Source organism: Pteropus medius, unplaced genomic scaffold (assembly GCF_902729225.1).
Source record: "Pteropus medius unplaced genomic scaffold, Ma_sr-lr_union100, whole genome shotgun sequence".
NCBI classification, from domain to species: domain Eukaryota; kingdom Metazoa; phylum Chordata; class Mammalia; order Chiroptera; family Pteropodidae; genus Pteropus; species Pteropus medius.
In genome coordinates, this window is record NW_024342474.1 from 9,907,842 (window position 1) to 9,921,444 (window position 13,603).

Below are 13,603 nucleotides of genomic sequence, written 5' to 3' on the forward strand. Positions count from 1 at the left end.
AAATATGACTTCTAGGACCTGTCAAGAATAGTAACTTTAGTAAACCATGTTTTAGGCTGGTCCTCAGAATAACAGCCCCTTGAGAGGTAAGGATAAGCCAAACTAAATCAATTCTTGCAAGGTTCCCAATCATCTGGATTAGGGTGATCCTGTTTGTTGGTGCCCCAAGGTAACTCCCAGAATAAAAATCCTTTATAAAAAAAATCATCACGTCTCACATTATTTCTTCAAGTGTTTCAATGATAATATTGAGCACACAAAGGTGAGTAACAGGACATGAGTGAGAACCAGCATAAACAACGCACAACAAATAACTAAAACAAGGAACCAATAACAGACTCAATGGGACTCCAGATTGTATACCAATGATGCCTACTGTATTTGAAGAGATAAAAGTCATGATTGACAATTTTGGCAAAGAATAAGATGCTTACACCATAGGAGAGAGAATTAGTAATGTAAAAAATAATCAGAAAAAAAGTTATTCAAAATAAATCATGAAATAAAAGAATGAGAAATAAAAAAAAAAGAGAAAGTAAGAGAAGCAGAAGATAGTAAAGATCTAACATGCACTTAATGGAGGTATAAAAGGTGAGAAGAAAACATGAGGCAGAAGCAATATTTGAAGTAATGGCTGAGAATTTTTCAGAACTCATGAATGGCATCAATCATTGTATTTAAGAGGCTCAGTGAATCCCAAGCATTATAAATAAAAAGAAATACATTTCCAAAAATATAGACTGAAAGAGCAGAAAATCAAAGTCTAAGAGAAATAAGTCTCAAAAGCAGCCAAAGGAAAAAAACCCAATGACTGTCAAAGAAACCGCCACACTAACTGCCGACTTTTCACAAGCAACAGGAATCAGAAGTGTACTGAAAGCACATAAACTACTTCTGTTGTCACATTTCCTTTTCTGACTCTCTTGTCTTCTTTCGCTTATAACAACACTTTTAATTGCTTTAGGTCCACCAGGAAATCAAGTATAATCTACCTATCTCAAGACCCCCTTTCGAAATGTAAGGTAACATACTTACAGGTTCTGGGAATTGGGATGTAGCCATCTATGATGGGCCATTATTGTACCTACCACTTTACCAATCTAAAAACTCTCCCTGTCTTTTATCATGAGTGGTTCTTCTATAAAACCCCATGGAAAAAAGGAAATCAGTACAGTATTTCCAATACGCATTAGAGGATAGAGCATTTTGCATACCACCTTCTTTAAAACCACCGTCAACCTTCAACTTTGGTGAAGTAAATATTACCCCAATTTTAAGGATTTTGAGGTTGAACGTGAGAAAAATTAGGTAATTTTTTTAACTTCTCTGATTTAGAATAATCTTTATTTTTTTTTAAGTTTATTGAGGTAACATTGGTTAATACAATTATATAATTTTCAGGTGTACATTACAGTTTGACATCTATATATTCTGTTGTGTGATTACCACCCAAAGTCCAGTTTCCCTCAGCTATCATATATTTGATCCCCTTTACCTACTTTGTTCTACCCCTACCCCCCTATATTTGGCCCCCTTTACCCCGTGTACCTCTCCCCTCCTCCCCCACTCACTACCTTCTGATAACCATTAGTCCACTGTCCATGTCCCTAAGTCTCTATTTGTCCTGTTCATTTGTTGCTTTTAGGTTTATATCCTACATATAAGTGAGATCATGTGATTTTCAATCTTTTTAGTCTGGCTTATTTCGCTTAGCATGATTATCTCGCGGTCCATCCATGTTGTCACAAATGGCAGTATTTCATCTTTTCTTATTACTTTAGGTCCACCATTGTATATATGTGCCACATGTTCTTTAGCCAATCATCTATCATAGGACACTTCGGTTTCTTCCATGTCTACTGTGAATAATGCTGCTATGAACATTGGTGTGCAAATATCTTTTCGGATATGGATTTTTAAGTCTTTGGGGTAAATACCCAGTAGTGGGATTGCTGGATCTTATGGTAGATCAATTCTTAGTTTTTTGAGGAACCTCCATACTGTTTTCTATAGTGGCTGTACCAATTTGCAGTCCCACCAGCAGTGTATGAGGTCTCTTTTTTCTCCGCATCCTCTCCAACATTTATTATTACTTGTCTTGTTGAGTATAGTTATTCTAACAGGTGTGAGATAGTATCTCATTGTGGTTTTGATTTGCATTTCCCTAATAGTTAACGATGTTGAGCATCTTTTCATATGTTTGTAGGCCATTTGTATGTCCTCTAGGGAGAACTGTTTGTTCAGGACCTCTGCCCATTTTTTGATTGGATCATTTGTTTTTTTTGTTGTTATTGAGTTGTATGAGTTCTTCGTATATTTTAGATATTAGGCCCTTATTGGGAGCATTGCTTGCAAATATATTTTCCCATTGAGATAGTTGTCTCTTAACCTTGTTGATGATTTCTTTTGCTGAGCAGAAGCTTTTTAGTTTGATGTAGTCTCATTCATTTTTTCTTACTCCCTTTTTTTTGAGGTCAAATTCATAAAATCCTCTTTAATCCCAAGGTTTTGAGTTTAGTTCCTATGTTTTCTTTTATGAATTTTATTGTTTCAGGTCTTATATGCAGGTCTTTAATCCATTTTGAGTTAATTTTCGTGTGTGGTGATAGACAACAGTCTAATTTCATTCTTTTGCAGGTGGCCTTTCAATTTTCCCAGGACCATTTATTGAAGAGGCTTTCCTTTCTCCATTGTATGTTTTTGGCTTTTTTTGTCAAAAATTATTTGCCTGTATAAATATGGGTTTACTTCTCGACTGGACTCTCGATTCTGTTCCACTGGTCTGTGTGTATGTTTTGCTGCCAATATCATGCCGTTTTGATTACTGTCTCTATGTAGTATAATTTGAAGTCGGGCAAAGTGATGCCTCCAGCCTCATTCTTTTTTCTTAGGATGGCTTTGGCAATTCAGGGTCTTTTGTGCTTCCATACAAATCTGATGATTTTTTGTTCTAGAGAAATAAGGTAATTTGACTGAGATCATCTAGCTGGTAAAGTGTCTGACCAGAAATGTGTATCTAGGTCATCAGATTGATTGGTCTTTATGATTCCGACCAAGTTTTTTCCATCATTCTGAGTACAGATACTGCTTGGCTTATCATTGTATGATTTCTGGCCAGTCTGTATCTTAGCAAACACACTCTAATATAGTGGGTTTTTTAATGGGTGAAAAAGAATTTTAATGGGGCGGTGGTGGTTCCAAACTGGAAATACATCTTTGAATAAAATATTGGTGGCAAAAGCTTCCTTTATTGACCACATCACCTCAGTTAAACCACTTCGATTCTATTAGGCCTCAATTCCTCCGTCTGTAGATTGAAATGTTTGGACCTAATAAGTCCTCTTCCAGTTCCCTTCCCGCTGCGAAGTTCTATCACTCTAAGAGAGAGGTCCTTGCCTCAAGATGCCTCCACCTTGTAAAGTGAGCTCTAGGATGACAGTATTTAAATTAGAGGCATCTGAGCTATTCCAAAGAAAACCAATCGCATGTCTAAAGATGAAAAAAATGAATGGCAATTAAATGGGGAGGAGAAGATGAAAGACAGGAGATAGAACTGGAAATGGATATAGCATGCAAGAAACATAAGTGGCCTGAAAATAACTCAAGATAATCATCAACGGGTAGCTAGCATTTACAAGGCAAATGAAACTCTGCGGGTCTCCGAGTGAGGATGCGGGCGTAAGACGTTGTTCTCGCTCTCAAGGGTCTCACAGAAAGCTGGGTTACACTTTGTATTTAATCACAGACATATCAACTCCCACCTTTCTAGAAGCCCTGGCTGTGAGAAATGTAAGAAAAACTGAGAAATGTCCGGAACAATGTGGAAACAGTCCCTGGAAACAACCGGGACGCCCCGCTCTCATCCCCCGAGGCCTAACCCAGGCACACAAAAGAAAGTGCTTTTGCCCTTAGGGACGCAGCTTTTCTTCTCAGCCCGCCAAGCAACGGGGCTGCGAAAGAGACCGCCGCCCGCGGCTGCCCCAGGCCGCCCCCGCCTCCTCCCACCCCGGGCCTCGGAAGTGACGCAGCGCGCCCCGCCCCCGCCGCTAGATCCGCTGCTGCTGCTGCCGCGGCGGGCGGATCTGCAGGAGGCGGCGGCGGCCGAGGCCGAGGCCCAGCGAAGATGGCGGACGGTGTGGACCACATAGACATTTACGCGGATGTGGGGGAAGAGTTCAACCAGGTATGTGAGGGCCCGGGCCCACGCCGCCGAAGCAGGGCCCGCTGCCGGGTGCGGTGCTGACCGGGGCCCGCTGCCGGGTGCGAGTCGGCGCGGCTGCAGACCGTGCGCCCTTGCCGCCCGTGGGCCGTGCCGCCGGACCCCGGCGCGGTGCCCCCCTCGCCCCTCGTTCTACCGCATCGTTTCGCGGGTCGCAGGCGGTGCGGCCGGTCGCGGGGCCCAGAGCGCGGACGCGGGCCGCCGTGCAGCCGCCGCCGCCAGCCCCTCCCTCGCTGCCGCCTCACTCCCCATTGTTGGCGGCGGCCGGCGGGCGCTTCCCGCCGCGCTAGGCCCCGGGCGGCGGGGCCGCGTGTATGCGGCGGGGAGAAGGGGCCGCCGCCGCGCTCCCTCCCCCGCTGCCGTGTCAAGGAGGAAGCCCGGCTGGGCGCGCGCCGGCCGTCGCCTCGTCCTCGGCCCTGCTGCTCGGGCTCCGATTCCTCCCGTCGCTCCATTTTGTTTCCCTGTCCGCGCACGGTCGCCTCATGGAAGGCCGCATTCACCGCCCTTTGTATCCCGCGCGCCCGCTTTCCTGGGCTCTCCTGCTCGCGTTTGCGACAGGCTTCGGCGTGGCGCCTTCCTCCTCTTCCCCTCACGCTTTCTGACGGTGGCTTCGGTGTGGGCGCGTTTGCAACAAGTCCTTTGAGTGTTGGACCCACGTAGATCTTGTATAAAAGTCGATGCGCTAGCCCTGCCTCGGTGGTCGAGGGCTCGCATTGCCTTTGAGGCCCCGTTATTCTTGGCCTTTTCGATGAAAATAACCTGTGAAAATAGATGGTCTGAGCCAAAAGGAATACATAGAAACGCGGTGGTTGGATGAAACAAAAGGTGGTAGCTCATCGAGAGATCAGAGGAATGACTGAAGAACGTTCACCCAAAATTCTTGTGCTACAGTTTAAAAATAAAGGGTTGTAGATAATGACCCGATTTTCAAAAGCAAACTTAAATGTCTTTCGAGGGATCTGCTTTACGTTTTGAAACGTTGGAGAAAGTGAGAATGCAAGGTTTTCCGGTATTTCACAGGCCACAGTTGGCCTAGAACTAGCCGCGGAGCGGTGATGTCTGATGTTGGGCATCCTTGCAAAAGATCTTGTTACTAGAGCAGTGACGTTTACGCTCTAAGCCTGCTGTTCACGTCTTTACTGCGTTTTATGTAGTAACACGTTTAAAAAAAAAAAAAGATCAAACTGTGCCTGACTGCAGTGCACCTAAAAGCTTTATTTTATTTTTTTTTATATTTTCCGGGTCCGGATGAGAAACTTGATAAAATTCTGCTAATTAATATGTTTCCTCCTCCATTAAGAATCTTATTTGTGACTAGGAGGTTCAGGATTTTTTTTTTTAATTGGGACTTGCTAGAAATCGTTACCTTTTTTTTTTTCAGGAATGACTTTGTACACCTGGTTTAAATATTAGAAAAAAATTTCAGTTAGCTTTAAATGTTTCCTACTCCGTTAGAGATTGAATGTTTAGGTGTAGCCTATTGTAATCAAAGGTTAAGTTTAAAATTTTTTGTTCTTTTTATTGTGCTTGTATTTTGAGTGTTATAATCAGAACAATGTTTTTAAGGTCAGTAGACAAAGATCTCTAGGAATTTTTTTCCCTTTTACTTATCAAATGAGTATAATATTTCATACCTGCAAGAGAGCCATACCTGCAAGTAAAGGAACAATTAAATATTCAAATTGTTTTCATTAGCTTTTCTTATAACAATATACATTTGCTTTGCCTTTCCACCCACAATAAAGGAAGAATAGGGGTGCAGTTTTAGAAGTTGGGCTTTCTTCAGGACCTATTCATGAAATACAGTATGGGCTTTTGCAAACTTAATTTGGGACCTGCACTTCTCTAATCCATATGACTGGATAGAGTGATACTTCCTTATCTCTGTGCTGTAACTAGCAGTGACTGAGCAGGAGGTAAGAAGAGATTAAAATTTTGTGGCCTTGGTGAGGAACTACTTTGTAGGGTTCTTTGTAAAATGTAACTTTTTGTTGACTTATACCAACAGCATTATATCTCATACATAGTTGTGTGATTCTACCAGTAAAATATTTATACTTTTGGATAGATTAATGGGATTATTTAGAGGCTTTGTTGTTATTTTACGTATCTTGGCCTTTGTAATCTGCTTGCTGTGGTAATTCCTGTACAAAATACGGCCACAAAAGGATAGTTGGTTGTTTTCAAGGCTCCATCCTCTTTTTTAAAATGTTACTATTATTGAAATATTCTAAAATTTTATCAGATTTAGGAGCAACTACAAAATTATCACTAACTTATTTTGTACTTTATTAGCTGGTGACTTTATTTGTACTGGCTGCTGTATAGTAAGCTATGACTAATTTTGCTGTAGTTGAGTACAATGTTTTACTTAAGTATAACCAGCCTTGACTTACTTTAGCTTCTATACTGCTGTAAACATTTAAACAACAATCTTTGTTCTTTAGTGTGAACTGCAGTTTTTATTGAATTTGTATACTTCGAAATTCTCTTATAGTCTGTATTTTCTATTCTATTTTAAATGGTCATACTTTTATAAAGCTTTTTTTTTTCCCCCATGTATTTTGAAAAAGCACACTGTAAACCTATTTCAAAATGTGTGAGACATTCAACTATCTTAGAAGAAACTTTAATTTGGGAATGAAATGAAATTAAGTCAATGAAGCTATAGTAGAGCTTTCTTCACCAGAATTTTAAAATAGAGAATAAAGTTGAAGGGGAGAAGGCACAGGGGACTGAGTGGGCTATCCTTTATGGGTGCTCTTTAGCTCTTAATTTGAAGGTATTTGGATATAACCAAATCAAGAACAGTTGTTCCAGTGGAAGAATGTGAACTACTTCCAAACCTCTGGAATTGAGAAGAAAGCGGTTCTGTTTTAGCTTTTAGTATGTATCAGTTCAATTTGAACTGGGATTTGTACTCTAGTGTTAATAGTCTAATATTTAATATAGATTTTTATTTTGACCAAAACTAAATAAAAAAATTGAAACTCAGTTGTTCAAAAGAAGTTTCTTGAGTATGTTGTATGCCAACAAGGAGGGATACAAAGTTTAGATAGTCTCTACTTTTAGAGTGCACTGTCTTGTGGGTGAGAGACGCACACATAATTATAACACTGACAGGTCGTTTAGTGTAAAACCCACTCCTTTATGTGTATCTTTATCTGTAGAGTTTTTATGGCAGGGAAGAGGAAAGTCAAAAATTCTATGAACTTCAGAAAAGCTTACACCGTTATGTGTTGAAGTAGTGTGTATTTTGCTTTTTTGGGCATCAAAAGCTCTTAATGTAGAATTTAGTTAATGATCCATCTAGCAGTAGACCACTGATAACAGTGCTGCTTTAGTAATCTCACCATTTAAAATGAAAATATATGTAGTGGCTGGGAAAATAAATATTCATAGAGAAGTTATGGACCTAGGCATCCTCATAAGTCAGCTTGCCTTTATTTCATGAGTTATTATACTTTGTATTTAGCCATATCTACTCTCACCAATTGTCTAGCCAAATTTGGGAAAAGTTTATTAGACAAATATCAATGTGACCTTATTTCTGATAAATTTATTTTTAATAGAAAACCAAGACAATGCTGTAAAGTCAAGAATGAAGTAGGTAGAGATCGATTCAGAAATGGGTAGAAATGTTTAGAGGAGCTAGAACCCTTCTCAATTTTATTATTTTTGAGTGTAGTCTATTCAGCTCCCTATGAATTGTCTACTTTGTGGTTTATATGGCATGTTTTTAATACCAAATTGGCTTCCTTATTATTAGTTGAGCTTCTATCACAGATTACAAACTAATTTTAATATCTGCTCAGAGCATAATTAGACAAAATCACAAAGCGATGTATTTTCTCAAAAGATAAATATGTATTAGATTATCTGATATTGGATTTTGCATGCTAGTATTTTTCTTCCTTGGTATAGAATACATTTTGTAAATATAAAATGTAACTTTTCTTCTGCTTATACTTCTCTAAATGAAAATGACTATTAAATTGCCCTTTTTTTTTTTTTTTTTTTTTAAATAGAAAGGCTCTGAAAACAAGTAGCCTTTGCTGTGCCATACTGTAGTGCCATAATGCAGGAATGGTATTACTACAATTTTAGGACGAAAAACAAGTGTTGGGCCTGTCATGAAGAATGAAGACTATACTACAGCTATGCCATGGTCAGCCCAGTAGTGATATTCAGTATATACACTATATCAGTGCTATTAAAATTTTATGGGAGGTGATTAGGGAAAATATGTCTAAAAATAACTCCTTGGAAGGAAGGGAACAGTGATAACGAAAAAAATGGTTAAAAAGGAACTAGTAGAATTTTGGTTACTTTACTATCCATGTTACTTTTAAGTATTTTCTCTGACTTGGCAGTAGCTATTTGTATATCGTGTAGAACATATCTTGAAGTGTAAAATCTTGAGAGGATACCTTGACTTTAAATGATTAGAGTTATTTAGAATGTAGGTAATTATTTAGCTTAGTGGATTTTTAAACAAACTTTACACAAATTATTTCTTGGATTTTTAAACAAACTTTAAGAGCTGTTTATTATTGGAAATTATATATAATGCGCAGCTCTATTGGCAATTAGCTACTATGAAAAGTAGATATATTGGGCAGCATTTGGTATTTAAAATAATTAGAGGGGTAACATTGATATTTTCTTGTTTTCAAATGCCATTAAAATTTCCTAAAGGTAATGATTGCAAAGACCTTACATAGTAGAACCTGACATTGCTGACCATAGCAGTTGTTTTGTTTGTTCAGAAGACTTTCAGAGCTCTCTTTATAACCTGTAATATACATTTTTGCATAATTTCAGAATTTGCCTGTTTCCCCCCTTTTTAAAGGGTTGGAGCAAAAAGCAGAATGTGTTTTGTGTGTTTTTTTGTTTTTAATGTGGAGGATAGCTGTGATATGCTGAAGCTGAAAAGGAAGATTACTGATACTACAAAAAAGAGTGTCTGCTTTGAGTTGCATTTTTAGTAATGGTGGCAAATATATTTAGGTTCATTAATATTTTTTCACTACGTTCAAATGCATGCCTTTGGGGCTAGAAATACAGGCTGTGGTCTTGGAACAGAGTGAAGCTAACTAACTAGTCCACATGGAGATCAAACCCCAGGACCATGGTCTCAATTAGCAGCATCATACTTCAAACAATTGGAAGCAGTCCAACTATCAGACAAACTGGCTGATCGTAAATATTGGTAGAATCTTATCAATATGGAAAATTGGTTGATGTCAACATAGGAATTCATGGACGGACAAAAATAGTAAGTGATTGTGATTCACCAGGTTAGTGTAGCTGCAATTATGCTTGTGAATTATTGTCTACTTATGTAAACATTTTCCTAGATTCATAACCAATGAAAAGTCAAATTATGTGTTAATCTGTCTGGTGAAAATATAACTTTAAATACTTTATTTTAGTCCTGCTATTAATAACCCTTGCCTTCTTTTTCACTCTCCTTCAGACCATACATTATGATTATAGTTTCTGCTGAGGAGGCTGGAAACACAACTCCCTTTGAATAATAATAATTTTTATTGTTATTATTATAATTCTACTTGATGTCCAGAACTGGCTTGCAGGAGAGTTTAAAGTGCCCACTACCCTTTGTGGGAAGCTTTTTAATAAATAAAGTGTATGGAACCACTGCTCAACCACGCCACCTGAAGCTTCATAACAAAACTCATCCTCCTTTTTTCTAATTTTTTTACTATCACTGCAATTTAAGCATGTTACTTTTTTTTTTTAAACTCAGTTCTGAAAGATTATTTTGGTATTGCTGTACAAACAAAATAAAATTGTGGTATTCAGTGACATGTTATCTGCCCATTGATAAAGATGGGTTTGTTTTCTGACTTAGAGATTTTGGGTTTCACATTAAATAAGTCTTACATTCTACCTCATGACAAAATTGTTATGTAAAGATTCCATTTATAATTAGTAAATTGGTCAATTCTCTTATAGAGAAGATTACTTGAAGAGGACTTTACAGATTTCAGGTCCCTTTCACTATGTGTATAAATGGTATTTCCCCTTCTAGGTCCTCCCCCACCTTTTTTTTTTCCAAAGAAGAAAATTCTTATTCTGGATCCCTTCTGAATAACAAGAGCCATGTTCCTTTGGGACCTATAATTTGTTGATCTGTTTACAAGTCATATTATGAATGCTTTCTCTGGGTCATTCTCTATCCATGTAATAGCTAATTTCTAAAACTATTAGCTCTTTACGTGCCATTTGTATAACAGTTCTTAATAAATTATATTAATGGGAGAAGATATGAGTTATGTCTGAATTCTTAAAGTTTGTTGTTTTGTAAGTATAATTGTCTCTATTATCTCAATGTTCTATATCATAAGAATAAAATAATTCACAATTGATTTAGGTACTTAGTAGTGGAAAGGGAAGAAGATGAAAATAGTTCTTCCTCTGATACAGGCTAATCAAGCCTCTGTGGCCCAGTAATGGTTACCAAAGGTAATTTAAATGTTGAGTGTTCTGTCAGTACCAGCATTTCATTTTTCTTGGGCTTATTTACAAACGTAACCCTCTTTTTTTCATTTTTTTCCTCTTTATATATTTGCTTCTTTTTAGTTTTCCTCTTCCTTCCTTGCTTGTATAGGCTTATATTTGGCATTCACTAGCATTGCTTTAATTCTGCTGCTGACACTCGGTGGCAAGGCTTTACTAAATCCTTGTTATCCTTTTTCTCTTGCAAATTGACTAGATTCTCTTGCTGATTGACTAGATGTATAAGAAGTCTCATAAGCATTAACTTTTTATTGACTAAGAATAATAAACTGTCACTAGGTACTAATTTGTATGGCTTTAACCTATATTTTATTTATTGTTTCTCTTTCCTTTGTACATTTGTTATGACATTTGGAATTATTTACATGCCCACATTTCCTTATTCCTTCCCTATGGCTTAGCTCACTATGCTTTTTTCTAAAACTGATAGATTTCACAGCGTTGGGAAACAAGAACCTGATATACCATAGAAAATAATAGTTGTCTTTTTCTGCAGTTAAATATTAAAGATTTGAAATGGCTTTGATTTTTCTTTGTGATATTTTTGTATCGATTTTTTAAAAGCTTACCTATTTTTATTCATGTATTATTATTTTAAGAGTATTTTATTTCCAAGGAAAGTTTATTTCCATGTCATTCTTTTCCTAGAGGAACATTATTTTCTATTATAATAAATAGTGGGAAAATAGTGTTCATTGTATAGAAATTCACTTCAGGCACTGTTCAAAGATACATGTATGGCATAAAAGTGGGATGATTTATACCAAAATCTTTGGGCCTTTTTCTATCTTCTACAAGATTTTTAAAACAAAGTTGAATGAATTTGTGTTCAGATCTATTTAGTAGTATATAGAATAACCTAGATCATTATTTCTATATCTCAGGAAGCTGAATATGGTGGGCACGATCAGATAGATTTGTATGATGATGTCATCTCTCCATCTGCAAATAATGGAGATGCCCCAGAAGACCGGGATTACATGGATACTCTCCCACCAACTGTTGGTGATGATGTGGGAAAAGGAGCAGCACCAAATGTTGTCTATACATATACTGGAAAGAGAATTGCATTATATATTGGCAATCTAACATGGGTAAGTAAACGTAACATATGAATTACGTTATTGGTAATCGATTTTGAACGGTTCCAGTTAATGTTTTTCTCCAGTTTTATAAAATAAGAATTTAGAGTTACTGGATTGGTTGTTCTATAGGCTTGATTGTGCAATGAGGAGGGTAATAAAAGTATCTTTTATTTTATCTTCAAATCAATTATTCTTTTTATCTTACTATTCCTATACTTCAGCTATCCCAATTTTACAAAGAAAAAATGCTTACATAAGGTCTCAAACCAGAATTCAGAACTATAGAAGAGAAAGACAGTATGACCCCTGGTTTTAAAAAGTTTTCGTTATCTAATTCCTATTACGGGCTTGTTCTGTTTAATTTCTGTTCTTTGAAATCTGATTTATGGGAATATTGCTATATACCATTATTTTAATTTGAGTTTATGAGTTGTAAGATTGGTGGTTGGGATATTCATTAGCTGGATGGTCAATGTATATAATTTTATTAGCATTAAATCTTAAATATTCACTAAAGCAGTGAATATTTAAGAATATTTAAGAATGTTTTATCTCTAAGAAACATATATTACATATACTGGAAAGTTTAAAAATTGTCTAGAAATCAAAACTTGTCACTCTTTCATATCCTTAGTAGCATTTTATTTTAAAATGTTTAGATTTTTAGAAAACTAATTAACTGCTCTCTTACCGCCCAGTCTGAGTAATTTTATGGTATTAGAGACAGTAGCAGTATAGTTAAGGAGAGCGATTGTTTAGTAAGACTTTGAATTTTAGCTGCTCCATCTATTAGTTTGTGACTTTAGACAAGCTTTTTAATTTTTCTATTGTACTGTATATAAAATGGAAATAATAATAGGACTCGTAATGTTCTAAGACTTAAGTAAAAGTACATGGTAGGGATTCAGTACATGTTAGTGTTTTTTTTCTTTTTCTCTTATATGCAAACGTAAGATAGAATTTATTTCCCCAAATAATTTCCTTTAAGGAGAACTGAAAAGTGAGATGGGTTTTATTGAAAATTTAAAATCATAGCAGTTTAAAGTTGGAAGAGACCAGAAACTTTTTAAGAGTTTAAAAAAAAAAAAAAAAAAAATCTCTGTTCCAGGATTTGTACATTCTAATGTCTGAAACTTATCAAGGGATGAAGTTTTGTCCTTAGGTGCTTTTGTGCTGTTTAAAAATTGAAGACCGACTTGTAGTAACTGCATTTAGATTTTCATTAAGCGTAAATTTTCTCTTGTTTATCCTGAGTTTAATCCTTAAAAGCTAAATTTAGACAATAAAAATCTTGGATATGTTTTGTTAATTGGAGAAAATGTCTTTCAGTGGACAACAGATGAAGACTTGACTGAAGCAGTTCATTCTCTGGGAGTAAATGATATTTTGGAAATAAAATTTTTTGAAAATAGGGCAAATGGCCAGTCAAAGGGGTAAGAATTTTGTTTTAATTCTTTTTCTTAATATAAGTTAGTAGCTAGTGATTACCATTTTGGGGGTATCTTTCCTTAAAGTTAATGCTAACTATCCACATGTGTAGGATGCAGTTATTATCCAAATAACTGTAGGAGGTTCCTGGGCAAAGATTCATATTCATTTTGCTTGCCCTGTGATCGAGCACTAAAACTAGCGAAGCTGGAAATGTTGACAGGTTAGGTTTATTATTATAATTTTCCTGAGTTTTCTCCATATGTATGGTTAAAGTCGTTACTGAAATGTTGTTCCTGAAACACATTACTACTTCGGACCTTTACAC

General features: G+C 36.8%; 1 protein-coding gene across 5 annotated transcripts in view; it reads left to right on the forward strand.

Annotated features, from left to right (window-relative positions):
* The first annotated feature begins 4,027 nt into the window (after positions 1 to 4,027).
* The window catches only part of CPSF6 (cleavage and polyadenylation specific factor 6), a 30,622-nt gene continuing 21,046 nt past the window's right edge, over positions 4,028 to 13,603 (forward strand). For all 5 annotated transcript variants that reach the window (XM_039865970.1, XM_039865969.1, XM_039865971.1 and 2 more), the window contains exons 1-3: positions 4,028 to 4,183; positions 11,647 to 11,856; positions 13,177 to 13,280. In XM_039865970.1, the coding sequence (XP_039721904.1) occupies positions 4,124 to 4,183; positions 11,647 to 11,856; positions 13,177 to 13,280 (374 nt within the window). In that variant the 5' untranslated portion in view covers positions 4,028 to 4,123. The remainder of the gene's footprint in view (positions 4,184 to 11,646; positions 11,857 to 13,176; positions 13,281 to 13,603) is intronic.